This window comes from Rhinoderma darwinii, chromosome 2 (genome assembly GCF_050947455.1).
Source record: "Rhinoderma darwinii isolate aRhiDar2 chromosome 2, aRhiDar2.hap1, whole genome shotgun sequence".
NCBI lineage: Eukaryota > Metazoa > Chordata > Amphibia > Anura > Rhinodermatidae > Rhinoderma > Rhinoderma darwinii.
The window spans coordinates 418166106-418185922 of NC_134688.1; the positions used below are offsets into that span (position 1 = coordinate 418166106).

Genomic DNA, 19817 nt, shown 5'->3' on the forward strand with positions numbered 1-19817 from the left:
GCAAAAAAAGTTGTGCCCGTCTTCGTCGGCCACACGACGCAGGTATTCAAGGACCATTGTATCAACTTGCGCCCCAGCGGATGGCAGCTGACTGCGTCGGCATCTGGCTGGTGCTCGAGGGGGTGAATTTTCTTCCGGAGGGAGTTCTGCTGGGTCCGACTCTACTGGGGCAGGGTCCTGGGGTGTAGGCTCCGGGGTTAGGGGCAGCAGTCGACTGCTGGGAGGATGAGGCTGGGACGCTGCATGGTCACTCTCCTCCTCAGAGTCGTTAAGATTGTCGGTTGTTCTGGAATAGAAAAGCAGAATCAGAAAACAATAGTCAACAATGTACAAAAATGCTTTATGGCGGACATGACATGTGCAAAGCAACATTTACGCAGGCAATAGGACATTTACTTACGATCTCATCTCCATGATATCCTTCAGGAACATCAGCTGCTTGGTATATATGTACCTCCGTTTCTTTGATGCCCCATCACCACTTTGGCCTCTGTCGCCGAACTCGCGCCGAAATTGGTCCCTGCAGCTCCTCCACCGGGTTTTAATATCCTGGACTGTAGGATGAACACCAAAAACATGGTCACTCATTATGTTAACGCACAAACAACTCGACCGTCAAATACATGACGGTCCCTACACAGCAAAGTACATTCCACACAGTGATGCTGCAGCAACACCAAACTAAAGTTGGGCATTTTGCAAAAGTAAAACACAGGGACACACTACTTCAATAGGGGGGGACATTGCATCGTTTAAAGACATGTACTCACCAATTCTCTGCCGGTCTCGGGTGGTGCTTTTATCCCATTCGCCGGATAAGAGCGCCTGGCCTATGTGGTCCCATGCGACTTCCTTTGCCGAGCGGTCATGATAGGACTCCGCACGGGTGTCCCATATCTCGCGCATGACTGCAGTTGTCTGTGTCAGTTTTATCAAGTCATTTACATGGACATAACAAGTGATGCATGAAAAACGAGCATTCAACGCAGGTGCTTCCGTGTGCCATGCGTGATTTTCACGCACCCATTGACTTCAATGGGTGCGTGATACGCGAACAACGCACAAATATAGGACATGTCGTGAGTTTTACGCAACGCACTCGCACTGCGCAAAATTCACGCACTGTCTGCACTGCCCCATAGACTTACATAGGTGCGTACGACACGCGTGAAAACCACGCGTGTCGCACGCGCGTAAATCACGCTAGTGTAAATGAGGCCTTAGAAATAGCCTACATGTGGCCCTAATCTTATGCCTGGACATTCGACAGAGCTCAGGACGAAAAGAGTACAATGCAAAATTAAGGCCTAATTTGGCGACTTACAAAGTATTGGTTCACAATTGCAGAGGCTCTGATGTGAAATAATAAAATAAACCCCTGAGAAGTGACCCCATTTAGGAAACTACACCCTTTAAGGCATTTATTAAGGGATGTAGTGAGCATTTTTACCCACGGGTCTTTTCCATAAATGAATGCGCTACGGATGGTGCAAATTAAAATTGCAATTTTTCCCTAGATATGCCATTTCAGTGGCAAATATGTTGTGCCCAGCTTGTGCCACTGGAGACACACACCCCAAAAATTGTTAAAAGGGTTCTCCCGGGTATGGCGATGCTATATTTGTGGAAGTAAACTGCTTTTTGGGCACACTGTAGGGCACAGAAGGGAGGCAGTGTCATTTGGAGTTTTATTGGTAGTAGTTTTGTTTGGAGTATTACTGGTGTTTCAGTTTATAACATGGGGGTACATGAAAGCTGTGCGGAGTACATCAGGGCATAATAATGGGGTAAAAAAGAAATAATCCATAGATGTGTGTTACGCTGTGAAGCAATCTTTTATGCACAGGCCAGTGTCGCACTGATAAATGGTGTCATTTCCTATCCCCATTTTGGTACACACTCTGCACCTCTGCAGTTTGGGGAATTTTGTTGGGAAGTGTTCTGGTATAATGCGGGCACCCTCGCTTCCAGAAGATATGTTTGGGCCCTCCCATTCCTGGTTCCCTAATTTTATTTTATTTTTTTTAGAGACGTAGTGGATGAGGGCTGTTTTGTTGCAGGACCAGCTGTCATTTTTACTGCTACCATTTTGGGGTACATGAGACTTTTTGATCACTTTTTATCCTGTTTTTTGGAGGCAAGGTGACCAAAAAACAGCAATTCTGGCATAGTTTTCTACTTTTTTCTATGCAGCGTTCACCATGCATTATAAATTACATGTTACGTTTATTGTGCGGGTCAGTACGAAACCGGCGATAGCAAATTTATAGCACTTTTTTTTCTGTTTTACAACTTTTTGCAAAATAAGTTAGTTTAGTAAAAATATTTTTTCTGTCACCATGTTCTGAGAGCCATAACATTTACATTTTTCGTTGATTGAGCTATATGAGGGCTTGTTTTTTGCAAGCTGAGCTATAGTTTTTATAGTTTTCATATCATTTTTGCAAACATGTGACTTTTTGATCACTTTTTATTCCAATTTTTGGTAGGCAAAGTGACCAAAAAAAAGCAATTCTGGCATTGTTCTTTATGTAAATTTTTTTACAGCATTCACCACATAGAATAAATAACATCATATTTTTATAGCTCAGGACGTTACGGACGCGGTGATGCAAAATATGTATGGTTTATATATTTTTTCAATAATAATGGACTTAATAAGGGAAAATAGGCGATTGTGTTTTATTTTATTACTTGAAACTTTTATTTTATTTTTAACAACTTTTTTTTAACTTTTTCTACATTTATTTTTAGTCCCAGTATGGGACTTGAAGGTCCAATTTTTGATTTCTGTTCTAACACATAGCACTACCTATGTAGCGCAATGCATTAAAACAGTGAGTCGTTCACTGACAGCAAGCCGATTAGGCTAACACCCACCGCTGATGACGCAGGCTCAGCTTCTGAGCCAGCTCTTTTTTCCCGTCAGTAACGGAAGCCATTTAGGACCCGCCTCCAGGTGGGGCCTAGGAGGCTTCCGTACTAGGCATACCGGGAGGCCAGAGTTAGGCCTCCAATTGGCATTGCAGCCATCTGCCCCCCATGCAATTTCACCACCTGTGGAGGCAATTGGCTACAAACACCTTAAATGCAGCAGTCACTGGCTCCTAGAATAAGACAACACAAAAAGTAAATGATTTTTAATAAAAAGTATTTTATTGTGCAAACGCCATAAAACATAAAAAAAAACTATAAACCATTGGTATCACCGTAATCGTATCGCCACGCTGAATAAAGTGAATATGTGATTTATAGCGCACGGTGAACGCTGTTAAAAAAATAGAATAAAGAACAATAGCAGAATTGCTGTTTTTTAGTCACCACGCCTCTTAAAAAAAGAGGCGTGGTGACTAAAAAACTTCAATTCTGCTATTGTTTTTTATTCTATTTTTCTCAAAAAGTCGCATGCACCCCATGAAAACTACAATGAATTCCTCAAGGGGTCTAGTTTCACTTTTGGGGGGTTTCCACTGTTCTGGCACCACAAGACCTCTTCAAACCTGACATTGCGCCTAATAAAAAGGAGGCCTCATAATCCTCTACGTGGTCCTTTGCTTCGGAGGCCGGTGCTTCAGTCCATTACCACACTAGGGCCACATGTGGGATATTTCTCAAAACTGGAGAATCTGGGCAATAAGTATTGAGTTGCGTTTCTTGGGTTAAAACCTTCTGTTTTACAGAAAAAAAAGGAATAAAAATAATTTACTTACAAAAAAATTAAATATGTAACTTTCACCTCTACTTTGTTTTAAATTCCTGTGAAACACCTAAAAGGTTAATAAACTTTCTAAATGCTGTTTTGAATATTTTGAGCGGCCTAGTTTCTAAAATAGGGTGTTTTATAGGGGTTTCTAAAGTATAGGCCCCTCAAAGCCACTTCAGAACTAAACTGGTAACTAAAAAAAAAAAAGAAAGAGGCTTTTTCTTATACCACACCCCGATGTACCGTATGGCCGTGTCCTGGATGTGTTATGAGGCAATACTTCGCTTCTTACATTATACTGATAATGAGCAGCGCCCACCCCGAGATAACCCCAGTTTTGACCGTTTGTATAAACGGAGACCCCTATTAAAACGATTTAATTGCCCGGTTTTCCAAAGCATACACCCCAGAGAATAGTATTTCTATTGATGAGTCCTTGGTACATTTTAAAGGGAGGCTTCAATTCCGTCACTACCTGCCGAGTAAGAGGGCAAGGTATGGTGTGAAGATGTATAAGCTGTGCCAGAGTGCATCAGGGTATACTTACAAGGACAGCAGTATTCAGCTCTCAGAATTCCCCCCCTTACTGGGAATTAACGCAAAAATTGTGTGGGATTTGGTGCACACACTGCTGGACCGGGGTTACCACCTCTGCCAGGATAATTTTTATACCAGGGTCCCACTCTTCAAGTGCCTCGCTTCCAGAAGTACTGCGGCATGTGGCACTGCTAGAAGAAATCTGAGAGGCCTCCCTAAGACACTGCTTGGGCAAAGAAGAAGGGGTGAGAACAGGGCACATTCTAGCAGCAACATATTGTGTGTCAAGTACAAGGACAAGAGAGATGTCGTTGTATTGACAACAATACATGGCCACACCAGTGCCCATGTACCTGTACGAGGTACCAGTACAGAGAACCCCAAACCAGACTGCATCCTGTACTACAATAGGTACATGGGAGGGGTGGACTTGTCAGATCAAGTCCTGAAGCCCTACAGCGCCATGTGGTGTGGTATAAGAAGCTGGCCATGCATATCCTACAGATTGCATTGTACAATGCATACGTACTACATCGATGTAAAGGCCAGATGGGAACTTTCCTGGAATTTCAAGAGGTGGTTATCAAGAACCTAATCTTTAGGGACCAAGAAGGGGGGGCACCCAGTACTTCTGGAAGCAACGCCACACGCATCGTACCAGGGCAACACTTTCCAGGAGAAGTTCCCCAAACTGGCAAGAAGGGAAAAAGTCAAAAGAAGTGCAAAGTCTGCTATAAGAGGGGGATAAGGAAGGACACAATCTATCAATGTGACTAGAGATGAGCGAACTTATCAAAAGTTCGGTTCGGCTAGTTCGCCGAATTTCACAAAAAGGTTTCATTCGGACCAAACTAGTTCGGACCGAACCTGTCACTTCCGTGCGCCGAGCATGCTACTGTCCAGGGTGCTGATAGAGTTAATGGGCTGCACTAACATGCTCGGCGCGCGGAAAATACAATTTAAATGTAATAAAAAAATAAAAATTATACGTTCGTACTTACTTTCCTCCTGTCCGGCCTCCAGCGATGACGTTTCATCCCTTTCGCTGCTGCAGCCAATCACAGGCTGTAGTGGCGGTCACGCACGTCAGGATGACGCTTCATCCCACGTGACCGCCTCTGCAGCCAATCACAGGCTGCAGCGGCGACATGGATGAAACATCATCGCTGGAGGCCGGACAGGAGGAAAGTAAGTATGAACGTATTATTCTTTTTTTTGGCATGTATGTATGTATGTATGTATGTATGTATGTATGTATGTATGTATGTTGGCATGTATGTATGTTGTCATGTATGTATGTATGTATATATATATATATATATATATGCATGTATGTTTGCATGTATGTTGGCATGTATGTATATATGTGCATGTTTGTATGTATATTTGCATGTATATATTTGCATGTATGTATGTATGTTTGCATGTGTGTATGTTTGCATGTATGTATGTTTGCATGTATGTATGTTGTCATGTATGTATGTATGTATATATGTGCATGTAAGTTTGCATGTATGTTGGCATGTATGTATATATGTGCATGTGTGTATGTATGTATGTATGTATGTATGTTTGCATGTATGTATGTTTGCATGAATATATGTATGTATGTATGTATGTTTGCATGTATGTATGTTTGCATGAATGTATGTTTGCATGTATGTATGTATGTTTGCATGTATGTATGTATGTTGTCATGTATGTATGTATGTTTGTATGTATTTGTCATGTATTTATATATGCATGTTTGTATGTATATTTGCATGTTTGTTTGCATGTGTGTATGTTTGCATGTATGTATGTTTGCATGTATGTATGTTTGCATTTATGTATGTATGTATGTATGTTGGCATGTATGTATGTATGTATGTATGTATGTTGTCATGTATGTATGTATATATGTGCATGTATGTTGGCATGTATGTATATATGTGCATGTGTGTATGTATATTTGCATGTATATATTTGCATGTATGTATGTTTGCATGTATGTATGTATGTTTGCATGTATGTATGCATGTATATATGTGCATGTATGTTTGCATGTATGTTGGCATGTATGTATATATGTGCATGTTTGAATGTATATTTGCATGTATATATTTGCATGTGTGTATGTTTGCATGTATGTATGTATGTATGTATGTTTGCATGTATGTATGTTTGTATGTATGTTTACATGTATGTATGTTTGCATGTATGTATGTATGTTGACATGCATGTTTGTTTGTTTGTATGTATGTATGTATGTTGTCATGTATGTTTGCATGTTTTTATTTTTGCATGTATGTTTGCATGTATGTTTATATATATGTGCATGTATGTAATTATGTGTGCATGTATTTATGTTTGCATGTATATTTGTGCATGCTTGTATATATGTATGTATGTATCTTTGCATGTTTGTTTGTATGTATGTATGTTTTCATGTGTGTGTGTATGCATGTATGTATGTATGTATGATAGTTTGCATGTATGTATGTATATATGTGTGTATGTTTGCATGTATGTATGTTTGCATGTATATATGTGCATGCTTGTATGTATGTATGTTTGTATATATGTACACTACCGTTCAAAAGTTTAGGGTCACTTCGAAATTTCCTTATTTTTGAAAGAAAAGCACAGTTTTTTTCAATGAAGATAACATTAAATTTATCAGAAATACACTCTATAAATTGTTAATGTGCTAAATGACTATTCTAGCTGCAAACGTCTTGTTTTTAATGCAATATCTACTTAGGTGTATAGAGGCCCATTTCCAGCAACCATCACTCCAGTGTTCTAGTGGTACATTGTGTTTGCTAACTGTGTTAGAAGGCTAATGGATGATTATGGACAATTATGGACAATTATGGACAATTATGTTAGCACCGTTGTAAACAGTTTTGCTGTTTAGAGGAGCTATAAAACTGACCTTCCTTTGAGCTAGTTGAGAATCTAGGAGCATTACATTTGTGGGTTCGATTAAACTCTCCAAATGGCTAGAAAAAGAGAGCTTTCATGTGAAACTCGACAGTCTATTCTTGTTCTTAGAAATGAAGGCTATTCCATGCGAGAAATTGCCAAGAAACTGAAGATTTCCTACAACGGTGTGTACTACTCCCTTCAGAGGACAGCACAAACAGGCTCTAACCAGAGTAGAAAGAGAAGTGGGAGGCCCCGCTGCACAACTGAGCAACAAGACAAGTACATTAGAGTCTCTAGTTTGAGAAATAGACGCCTCACAGGTCCTCAACTGGCAGCTTCATTAAATAGTACCCGCAAAACGCCAGTGTCAATGTCTACAGTGAAGAGGCGACTCCGGGATGCTGGCCTTCAGGGCAGAGTGGCAAAGAAAAAGCCATATCTGAGACTGGCTAATAAAAGGATAAGATTAATATGGGCAAAAGCACACAGACATTGGACAGAGGAAGATTGGAAAAAAGTGTTATGGACAGACGAATTGAAGTTTGAGGTGTTTGGATCACACAGAAGAACATTTGTGAGACGCAGAACAACTGAAAAGATGCTGGAAGAGTGCCTGACACCATCTGTCAAGCATGGTGGAGGTAATGTGATGGTCTGGGGTTGCTTTGCTGCTGGTAAAGTGGGAGATTTGTACAAGGTAAAAGGGATTTTGAATAAGGAAGGCTATCACTCCATGTTGCAACGCCATGCCATACCCTGTGAACAGCGCTTGATTGGAGCCAATTTCATCCTACAACAGGACAATGACCCAAAGCACACCTCCAAATTATGCAAGAACTATTTAGGGAAGAAGCAGGCAGCTGGTATTCTATCTTTAATGGAGTGGCCATCGTCACCAGATCTCAACCCCATAGAGCTGTTGTGAGAGCAGCTTGACCGTATGGTACGCAAGAAGTGCCCATCAAGCCAATCCAACTTGTGGGAGGGGCTTCTGGAAGCATGGGGTGAAATTTCTCCCGATTACCTCAGCAAATTAACAGCTAGAATGCCAAAGGTCTGCAATGCTGTAATTGCTGCAAATGGAGCATTCTTTGACGAAAGCAAAGCTTGAAGGAGAAAATTATTATTTCAAATAAAAATCATTATTTCTAACCTTGTCAATGTCTTGACTATATTTTATAGTCATTTTGCAACTCATTTGATAAATACAAGTGTGAGTTTTCATGGAAAACACAAAATTGTCTGGGTGACCCCAAACTTTTGAACGGTAGTGTATGTATGTGTGTATGTATGTATGATAGTTTGCATGTATGTATGTATATATGTGTGTATGTTTGCATGTATGTATATTTGCATGTATATATGTGCATGCTTGTATGTATGTATGTTTGCATGTATGTTTGTTTGTATATATGTCTGTATGGCCATGTATGATACTGTCTGCTGGCTCCCTGTATCTAAGTCAACTTCGCGGCAGGCTTCTTTCTATACATGGTATAACAGTCAGTATCACACATTAAACTGAATCTAAGCCTACGACATGTTTTATTTCATTTTTTTTTTTTACAGGTTTGGTGTTTGGACTACGTCGGATTCGAGGACTACTTAGATGACGTTTTTCTTTCTACAATAAAATGGTTAATGAGGGTTGTGTTGGGGGTGCTTTATTTCAATAAAATATTTTATCTATATCTTTGTCTTTTTCTTTTCAAATTTTATTACTACCACTTTAGTAATGGCCGCTGTCTGAGTGACAACATCCATTACTAAGGCGAGGCTTAGTGTTAGCCGGTACAGAGGCTAACACTAACCACCATTATTACCCCGGTACCCACCACTACCAGGGGTGCCGGGAAGAGCCAGGTACGATCCAGTACCTGACCATCCGTTGTGATGGTCGGGCTCTGGGGTGGCCGCAGGCTGGTATTATGAGGCTGGGAAGGGCCAAAAATAGTGGACCTTCCCACCCTTGTAATGCTAGGCTGCTGCTGCTGTGTTGTATCTGGCTGGTTATAAAAGTGGGGGGGACCCCACGTAATTTTTTAAAATTATTTTTTTTTTTTTTTATTTTTTTTTTAAAAGACATGGGGTTCCACCCAATTTATCATAACCAGCCACATACAACACAGTGTTATTAGCCTGGGAATGGACAAAACCAGTGGCCCTTCCCACCCATGTAATGCCAGACTGCTGCGGCCTTGTATATGGCTTGTTATTAAAAATGTGTGGGACCCGTCTATTGTTAAATTTGTTAAATTCAAAAAACAAAACGACGTGGGGATCCCCCACATTTTTATAACTAGCCCGATACAACACAGCAGCAGCAGCCTAGCATTACAAGGGTGGGTAGGACCACTGTTTTTGGCCCTTCCCAGCCTCATAATACCAGCCTACGGCCGCCCCAGTACCCGACCATCACAACAGATGGTCGGGTACTGGATCGTACCAAGCTCTTCCCGGCACCCCTGGTGGTGGTGGGTACCGGGGTAATAATGGGTGGTTAGTGCTAGCCTCTGCACCGGCTAACACTAAGTACCGCCTTAATAATGGACGCTGTCAATCAGCCAACTGCCATTATCTAGGCACTAATAAAGTTTAAAAAAAAAACACAAAGACAATTATTTTTTATTGAAATAAGAAATCCCCAACAAAACCCTCGTTAACCATTTTATTAAAATTTGAAAAAACGTAGATCTACGCAGTAGTCCAACGAATCGAAGATGTAGTCCAATCGGTACATCAAAATCTGCAACAACATAAAAAAACAGTTATCAATGTGAACAATAACAATACTTATACTTACCTACACACATATATACACGCACACACAAACAAACAACCATACACAAACACACACATATATACACAAACACAACAAAAACAATATTTCAGGAGAGGAGTGTGCAGATTCTGTGCTGCTGTGAACTCTGCTCTTACCATTACGTAGCTCTCAGTCTGTTACCTCTCCTCCACTCCTGTCCTCAAGAACACCTTCACATGATTGGCAAGTCACCACCCCGCACAAGATCCGCACGCTCATCTCCTGAAATACTCTGTGCTGCTGTGAACTCTGCTCTTACCGTTACGTGGTGACTTGCCAATCATGAAGGTGTTATTGAGGACAATAGTGGAGGAGAGGTAACAGACTGAGAGCTACGTAATGGTAAGAGCAGAGTTCACAGCAGCACTGAATCTGCACGCTCATCTCCTGAAATACTCTGTGCTGCCTTAAACTCTGTGGACAGGTCAGGATCCTGTTTCTTTTAAATGCTGCACTGTAGAGCAGCCTTATATAGTGGATCGAGCGGGTTCCCTAGCAGCATTTAAAAGAAACAGGATCCTGACCTGTCCACAGAGTTTAAGGCAGCACAGAGTATTTCAGGAGATGAGCACGGGCAGCCGTTCGTTTTTCCGAGCCGTGCTCCCATTATGCACATGACCGTAAAAACACCCGTTATTTCGGGTCGTAATTACGACCCGCAATAACAGGCTCATAGACTTCTGTTACCCACGGGTACCTTTCCATTTTCTCACGGGAAGGTGCCCGTGCCGTTAAAAACATAGAACATGTTCTATTTTTCTATTTTACGGGCCGTGCTGCTATAATTATAATGGCAGCACGGTGCACCCGTCATTACGGCAGCGTTTCTAGGCGACGTCAGTATATAGTCACTGTCCAGGGTGCTGAAAAAGTTAACTCATCGGCAGTAACTGTTTCAGCACCCTGGACAGTGACTACCGATCACAGTACCTGTAAAAATAAAGACGTTCATACTTACCGGGAACTCCCTGCTTCCTCCAGTCCGGTCTCCTGGCCGTTGCCTTGGTGACACGTCCCTCTCGACATCCGGCCCGACATTCCTTGATGACGATGCAGCCCATGTGAGCGCTGCAGCCAATCACAGGCTGCAGAGGCCTCTACAGCCAATCACAGGCTGTAAAGGCCTCTGCAGCCAATCACAGGCTGCCGCATCAGAAAAGAAGGTCGGACTGGAGGAAGAAGAGGGACTCGTCACCAAGACAACGACCAGGTACGTATGAAATGCTTTTTATTTTATTTTTAATCAGCAGCCTCTTTTCTCTATCAGTGATTGATAGAGATAAGTGGCTGCCGATTTGTATAATGTTTTTGACCGGGTTCGGTCAAAACGGGTTCGGCCGAACCCGGTGAAGTTCGGATTCTCTGCGAACCGAACTTTTCCGGAAGTTCGGACCGAAACCGGGTTCGGTTGTCCTGGTTCGCTCATCTCTAAATGTGACACGTGTCCCGAAAAACCAGGGCTCTGTATGAAAGTGTTTTAAAATTCATCATACATCCCTTGATTTTCAATCTACCCCAGTTTTACTTACCATGATGCACTCTGCACAGCTTATCCCCCTCATCTTTACACTCTGGGCCCTGCTGTGTGCCCAGGCAGCTGTTAACATCCACATGTAGGGTATTGCCGTACCCGTGAGAACCCACATTACAGTTTATGGGATGTATGTCTCCGGTGGCGCATGCTGGGCACAATATATCGGACACTGAAATGGCATATATGTATTGAAAATTGCAAATCTCACTCTGCACTATCTGGTGCGCCTTATCTTTTACACAATACCTGTGGGGTCAAAATTCTCACTACACCTCTAGATGAATGCCTTAAGGGGTGTAGTTTTTAAAACGGGGTCATTTCTCGGGGGGTTTCAACTGTACTAGTAACTCAGGGGCTTCTGCATACATGACTTAGTACCAGAAAATCCCCAGTAGGCCAAATGGTGGTCCTTTCCTTCTTAGCCCTCCCATGGGCCCAGTTTATCACACATTTTTTTTTAATTCACAGCCCATTTCAAATAAATTCTGAGAAAAAACTGTGGGTTCTAAATGGTCACAACTCCCATAAATGAATTCCTTGAGGGGTTTAGTTTCCAAAATGGGGTCACTTCTGGTGGGTTTCCATTGCTTTGATACCTCTGGGGCTCTGCAAATTCGACATAGCACCCGAAAACCAATCCAGCAAAATCTGGACTCCAAAGAACACATAGCGCTTCTTTCCTTCTGAGACCTCCCATGGGCCCAAACGGCAGTTTATCACCACAAATGGGATATTACCGCACTCAAATTGGGCAACAAAATGGGGCATTTTTTTGCATTCGAAAATAAGAAATTTTGATCAAAAATTACATCTTATTGGAAAAAATTTCATCTTTTTAATTTCACAGCTCAATTCAAAGACGCTCTGTGAAAAAACTGTGGGGTCAAAATGGTAACAACAACCATAAATGAATTCCTTGAGGGGTGCAGTTTCCAAAATGGGGTCACTTTTGAGGGATTCCTACTTTTTTGGCACCTCAACACCTCTTCAAACCTGGCATGCTGCCTAAAATATATTCTAATAAAAATGAGGCCCCAAAATGCACTAGGTGCTTCTTTGCTTCTGGGGCTTGTGTTTTAGTCTACGAGCGCACTAGAGCCACATGTGGGACATTTCTAAAAACTGAAGAATCTGTAAAATACATATTTAGTAGTGTTTCTCTGGTAAAACCTTCTGTGTTACAGAAAAAAATAGAATAAAATTAAATTCAGCAAGAAAAATGAAATTTGCAAATTTCACCTCCACTTTGCTTTAATTCCTGTGAAATGCCTAAAGGGTTAAAAAAAACGTTCTAAATGCTGTTTTGAATACTTTGAGGGGTCTAGTTTTTAAAACAGGGAGTTTTGTGGGGGTTTCTAATACATAGGTGCCTCAAAGCCACTTCAGAGCTGAACAGGTACCTTAAAAAAAAGGCTTTTGAAATGTTCTTAAAAATATGAGAAATTGCTGTTTATGTTCTAAGCCTTGTAACGTCCAAGAAAAATCAAAGAATGTTCAAAAAATGATGCCAATCTAAATTAGAATTATGGGAAATGTGAACTAGTAACTATTTTGGGTGGTATATCCATCTGTTTTACAAGCAGATGCATTTTTTACTTTAGAAAAATTCTATTTTTTCTAAATTTTCTCTACATTTTGCAATTTTTCACTAATAAACACTGAACATATCAACAAAATTTTACAGCTAACATAAAGCCCAATGTCTCACAAGATAACAATCTCAGAATCGCTTGGATAGGTTTAAGAATTCTGACGTTATTACCACATAAATTTAAATATGTCAATGTTTTACATCTCCTGTCACTCTTTGTCCTACAGGATATAATCCAGTACATATGGCGGCACGTTCCATACACTCTGTATTGTGTACATATGATACAATGTCCTGTCACCTACCACTGGATTAAACGCGATGTCACACAAATAGCGCTGTGAAAGGTCGGTTAGGTGAATTGTATACACTGTGGTAAGTTGCAGCCGCGCACATAACAATTACCAGTCACACTTATGGATTGATGTTAAAGATTTATTTAAGGTTTTTGTGGATCAAAATATATAATGGTAAAGATGATGGTAATACAAGATACAGCAAAAACTACGGAATATGTCACAGTATATACTGTAGTATCAGTAAGGGGTGGAAAATCGGGATTCCACAGATACAAGAAGAGATGACATATTGTCCTGTTCTGAATCTGGTCTTCTGGGTGATATTGATGCCCTGGTGACCACATTGATGTCTCTTCTGTGACAGATGTTGTAGAAATGTTAAGTCTCGCCTTTGGAATTCTTGTAAGATGGCGGATTCTGCCCTTGGTTGTTATTGGTGTTGATGTTCTGTTGATATCTGCTGACTTGTTCTGGGGGGAGAAGCACACAACCCTATTAAATATTGATCATTCAGGCTGCTTGATAAATATAGAGAGGGGACACATCCAGAGGAACTTACCTTTCTATCAGCATTGATGGTGGCTCCTCCGGTGACAGGGAGCGCTATTCTCGCCAGATGTACTGCGGAATTGCTGCAAGACAAATATTTGCTATTAATGTTCTATAATGTGTGTTTCTTAGCAGACACAAAATCTAGAAGACTTTTTAAGGTGATTTGAGGTAAATACATTTCTTAATTGATCCTGGGGGTCACACTACAAACCTTGAAGATGGTTGATGCAAGCAGTGGGTCTGACCTAGAGCTGCGCTGTTCAGCATGTTACGGGAACTTTCTAATGTTCCGATGTTTTATGCCCCGGAGATTGTGACTGTTCCTTAGGAGTCCTTCAAGATGCCAAGTAACAATGTCTTCCATCGATAACAATGTTCCTTGTATCCATCATTTTTGCTTAGAAGCTAATGCATCATAAAATCCAGTTGTTCCATCCATTCAGATGACCGGTTCCTTTAGGAAACTCATTGTACTATACTACATACATGCTTACAGTTGGGGACGTTGTTCCCCAAAGCCCACAACCTTCATTCAGAAATGAAAAAGTGTCTGAATACAAGGAGTTGGAATTTTAAGATTGAAAATACTTATTTACACTTTAGTTAAATTATTTGATAAAATAAATTACAGATACAGAGGAAAACCTAAGATATGGAAGAAAATTTTCACCGCAAACATAATAGACAACTACAAAGCTCTTACCTGTAAGGACATGAACAGATGCAGCTACTTTTTTTGTCCTTTCCTCCTAATGCCCGTTACATAGATTTTACGATCAAAGTGTCCACCAGCCAAGGGGATGCTGGAATGAGAAATATATTTATGTAAGACATGATAATTTTAGCAGGTAACCACACTTTGCTTAGTTTCACATCCTATAATCCTCCAGTACTGTCACCAAGGTGTACAGCGACCTGCCCCAAAGTGTGAGCTCCGGCTATAAGGACCATGTAGTAATGACGGCTACTGAAAGTATCATACCAACAACATGGAGGAAAACATGACTTACTCATCTGAACCAGGCCTGATCTTTACTTCAAAGATGCCAAAAACAGGTCGGTGGTCTGAGGTCTTCAAAACAGGGCAAGAGTCGTATCTCAGGACTCGCACATCTCCCTCACATTGGCTTTTAAACAACACCCTGTCCTGTAGAGGTCATGAAAATAACAAATATCATTAGTGAAATCATATTATAATATATTATTAAACTGCAAAACATCACAGACCTAAATGTTGGGCCTACTTTATTTATATTGCAGAATATTGAGACTTTATTGAATTTTAGGTTTGACTTGGTCACACAGATTTCATTAAATAAGTATCCTTGAGCCATGCTGGGCAACGACATATTACACTGGGAAACTGTGATGACAAACTCACTACATAAAAGTAAAATGAACTGAAAGCTTTGTTCATAAGAAATTACTCTTCCAACTATAATAATAACAATTCATTACATTGGGGGAGGGGATTCATTATATAATGGGTGCTCTGGCTCATGGATTCTATTGTCTCTCAAGCTCTGTAGACCTGGAAATAAGATCTCTTACCGTATATGATGGAATTCTCTGCTTTGCTGATGTATCATAGGTGTCTGTGCCAATGTCAAACTTATATGTAGGAAGGAAATCAATGGTGTGCTCCTTGAACCCTAGAAATATGGACCCTTAAGTTGAAAGAAAAAAAAGTTGTCAGTATTAAAAAAAAAAAGGAGCAATTGATAATTTTAGCACTATATAAGAATTTGGGGAACATATCAACCATCATGTCAGTGATTTGTATTAATCTGTGGAAGTGGTTGTGGTATTAAAGGGGTTTTCCAACTTCTGACAACTGATGACATACTCACCAGATAGGTCATCAGTACATGATGTGTGGTGGTCCGACACCCGGACCCTGCACTAATCAGCTGGTCCGGTGCCTTTGAGCACCGGACGTACATGCCGGATGCAGTTGGCGCCGGCCACGGAATTGCAGCCGAGCTGCAGTACTGCAACTCTGCTCCTATTCAAGTGAATAGGAGGCAGACCTACAGTTATGCATTATGGCAGCTATGCTATGTACGGAGCCAACTGCTTCCAGCTCCGTACATAGCATTGTGTGCCATAACATCCGGTGCCCGCAGGCCACTGGAGCAGCTTAACGGTGCAGCTTCCAGGTGTCGGACCCGCACCGATGATATACTGATGACCTATCCGGTGGATAGGTCATCAGTTGTCAGAAGGTGGAGAACCACTTTAATGAAGGTTGAGGAGTGATAGACATGTATCTACTAGTAAATATACCATTGTTCTTGGCTTCATTCAGATGGTCGTGTTTGAGGAGACTGGACATATCTTTTCCTTCGATCTTCTGCAGAAGAGATTCCACATTTTTTCTGTCCTCTTTAAGTTGAAAATTGAGGTCTCCAAACCAAAACACCCGATCAAAGCGGCTGGTGACGTCCACTGTAGAATAAAAAAAAAAATTATAGCACATGACTGCTTTAGACTCAACTGAGACAAATAGAGAGATAAAAGGATCCATAGGTTCAACCACATAAGTAATACTCACAGGCATTGGAGTTGATTCTTTCCGGAATAATTTGAGGCAGACGGAGACCCTCAGTGATGGTTTTATAGTCCTGGATCCTCTTGTTGACTGCCCCAACTGCCAACAAAAAAATACATATTAGCAGTGGCGGATGATCATATGGGCGGCCCGAACCGCATATTATTTTCAAAAAAACACATTGCAGCGTGCCACCGCTGCTAATGGAGAGGAGGGGTGGGTATGAGGGATTATACGGCCGCACCGTCCGCCCTGCAGCCTCTCTGAGGGGGAGGCGGCGCAACTGAAACCAGCCGCCGCCACCCCCTCCTGCACTAATTGTACCTGCGTGTATCTGTATTACTGGCCACTCACAACATAGAATGAGATTGATAGATTAGAAAAAGTTTGATCAAACAGGAACGAACCTTTTATTTTTACCAAAACATTATTAGTACAGATCTCTTCGTATCATCCCATATATTTCAGTTTATCATCAAGTAGCAGCAATTTTATACAAAGTAAAACTGTACATGGTCATATATTAATATTGGAAATACTTACATCTCAGATGTGAATTAATAAAAAGGAAAGATGTTCCAAAGACGGTGAAGGCAACACCCAAGGCTCCTTTAGTTTTCACATGGTGGAATAGCCTGGTTGTTACATGGGTGTGCTCTACCTCTGTATAAGAAATTAAACACAAAAAGACGGGTCAGTGGTTAAGAGTACTACATACAACAATGGAATAGAAATTATTTCCAATTAAACTATGGAAATATTACTAGAACATAATTTCATACTTTGTAACTGTGGTGTGAACTTTTAGATCTCCAATACTCAGAAGTAAAGAATCTGAGAGCCAAGCTCTTAGGCATCTAATTCTAATTACTAAATAAGATGTTCCAGCTAAGGGTATGTGCACACACACTAATTACGTCAGTAATTGACGGACGTATTTCGGCCGCAAGTACCGGACCGAACACACTGCAGGGAGCCGGGCTCCTAGCATCATACTTATGTACGATGCTAGGAGTCCCTGCCTCGCTGCAGGACAACTGTCACGTACTGTAATCATGTTTTCAGTACGGGACAGTTGTCCTGCAGCGAGGCAGGGACTCCTAGCATCGTACATAAGTATGATGCTAGGAGCCCGGCTCCCTGCACTGTGTTCGGTCCGGTACTTGCGGCCGAAATACGTCCGTGAATTACGGACGTAATTAGTGTGTGTGCACATACCCTAATGACTACATTCAAGACTTCTTATGTAGACGTAGGAATGTGAATCTTACCTGAGCAGAACCAGATTAGTTCCCGTCGAACAAAGATGGTGAGATACAGGACTCCGAGCCCGGAAGAGTGGTATAATACATAGTGTGGTCCAAGGGTCTCCTGTAATTTTATCTCCCATTCCCGTCTACAAGAAGACACAATTTCAGATTTACATATTAATAAATGACACAAGATTAAGGTACTCAACTCATCTGTATCAACACTCCATATAATAATAACCTCTGGGGATAAATTTTGAAAATTAAGGAGTGATAATACAATAAGTAGAGCATTGAGAGAGAATTTGTATCAGCCGCCCTGCTGTCCATCTGCAGTCATAGGCTGGTGTAAGACAACCTGAGAAGACTTACCTGTTTGGACATCCTTCCTGAACGCCAATAACATAAATGTCTTTCGTATCATCTGATGGTAACAGCAGATCCTCCAGATTTTGCGGGTAATCCTGTTCAAAATATACAAACATTAATATTGTATACAAAGAGTGCCAACTAAACTGACATAGGGTAGAATATAACCTGTCTATGTGATATTCAACAACAAACTAAAGAGACATGGTTACTGGCCCATTTCATCCAACTTGAGCTCGGGAACACTGAAGGGTCACAATAAATATTGTACATTACTTCTCACCTTTCCCTCCATATTCCAGGTGGCAACATATAGTCTCAACCGTCTATCTGGGAAATAGCGATCCAGTTCTTTAGCGCCGATCACAGCGCTGCTGCCTAAGTTTCTGTGAAGATATAGGGAGAATTAAAGATCTAGTGACTGTTATACCACAGCTCTGGATATCTGAGCAATGTATGAGAATTATTAGTTACATACCTTTTCCGGATATTTTTGGAGCGCAGGCGGGTCAGCAGGCTGAATGCGCTCTTCTTGGTGTTCTTTGACGTAATGTCACAATATTTGCTGTGACTAAGATCGCTGGATTTTTCATCTGCCATATCTTTGATGACAGAAAACTTCTGGAGCGAGATGTTAGGCTCCTCCATAGTTGGTATGTCTCCCATCAGATTTCCTTTATCAGGAATTTGGGAGACATGATATTTCTTAGATTTTTTCCAAAAGGGCATGGTTGTTTAATGCCCGGGTGCAAAACTGCACCAATGTCCTTGGTAGAAAACCAGGAGACAGTCAAGATAGAATTTGACTAATCGCCACTAGTTCTCCGAAAATAGGACAAATCGCTAACCGTATAAGCAACACAGTAAGTAACACAGTGTCAATCCAACAGCAAGACCTAGAAAGACCAGAAAACGATAAGGGGGTCATTACTTGTGATGAAACTAGCTGGAAAAATTTGTTATTAAATGGGGTATTCCTATAACAGTATATTGTCAATCATAAGTGTCAGAAGATCACATGACTTGGGGTCTTGGACCTGGGACCCCCTGTTGATAAGATTGTATTAGGTTTGGAAGCTGAAATAATGTATTGGTTGTTAAATTGACCATATGGCATTTTAAAGGGTTGAATTTTTTTTTATATTAATTGATAACCAGAATTTAGAACCTAAGTAATTGGAGTTAGTAATAAATACTTTTTATTGTTATCTTTTTTATTGTTATTATTATTATTATTATTATTATTATTATTATTATTATTATTATTATTATGATGATTATATACATAATTATTAATTTCAATTGTTAATAAGGACACGTTTCCAGGGTATTAGCACTATCCTTCTACAATTTAGTCTGACGAATGCTATTAGGCTGTTTATTCCTGGACTTATTAATATTTTATTACTAAAAAAACTAAAAAAAAAACAATATTCCTTATAATCATTTATTTATGTACATGATTCAAACATCAAATAGTTTAAATCTTGTAATAAAACCAATACTACCATAGACGCAGTAAGATACACGGCTGTCTAGACTCATCTCAAGACATCACAATCGCAGCACCTGATGTAGGTTGGTTGCATAGCCATACCAGCTAATATTCAGGATTGACCTGATATATAAATAGTATAGTCTACAGACAGAAAACCTAAAATTCATAAATATGAATTCCCTTATAAACATTTATTATGAGA

General features: G+C 40.7%; 1 protein-coding gene across 2 annotated transcripts; it reads right to left on the reverse strand.

Moving 5' to 3' along the window:
• Positions 1-13529: 13529 nt before the first annotated feature.
• Positions 13530-19026, reverse strand: LOC142741461 (phosphatidylinositol polyphosphate 5-phosphatase type IV-like). 2 transcript variants are annotated; one of them, XM_075850831.1, is made up of 13 exons: positions 18596-19026; positions 18401-18503; positions 18121-18212; positions 17770-17894; positions 17042-17161; positions 16502-16597; positions 16234-16395; positions 15499-15614; positions 14958-15094; positions 14651-14750; positions 14159-14280; positions 13955-14027; positions 13530-13865 (listed from the first exon to the last, which is right to left on the reverse strand). In XM_075850831.1, the coding sequence occupies exons 1-10, from the start codon at positions 18844-18846 to the stop codon at positions 14675-14677; spliced, it is 1278 nt and encodes a 425-aa protein (XP_075706946.1). In that variant the 5' UTR covers positions 18847-19026; the 3' UTR covers positions 13530-13865; positions 13955-14027; positions 14159-14280; positions 14651-14674. The 2 variants fall into 2 exon arrangements, with proteins under 2 accessions (XP_075706946.1, XP_075706947.1); XM_075850832.1 differs by lacking the exon at positions 14159-14280 and having other exon boundaries at positions 13531-13865.
• Between the last annotated feature and the right edge of the window lie 791 nt (positions 19027-19817).

What these genes read in the sequence shown, in the direction of transcription:
- LOC142741461 (XM_075850831.1), bottom strand. Translation starts at nt 18,846, where the DNA reads ATGCCCTTTTGGAAAAAATCTAAGAAATATCATGTCTCCCAAATTCCT. An exon ending in TCCAAAAATATCCGGAAAAG is followed by an intron (nt 18,504 to 18,595) that starts GTATGTAACTAA and finishes ATATCTTCACAG; the next exon opens with AAACTTAGGCAGCAGCGCTG. An exon ending in GAATGAAGCCAAGAACAATG is followed by an intron (nt 15,615 to 16,233) that starts GTATATTTACTA and finishes TTTCAACTTAAG; the next exon opens with GGTCCATATTTCTAGGGTTC.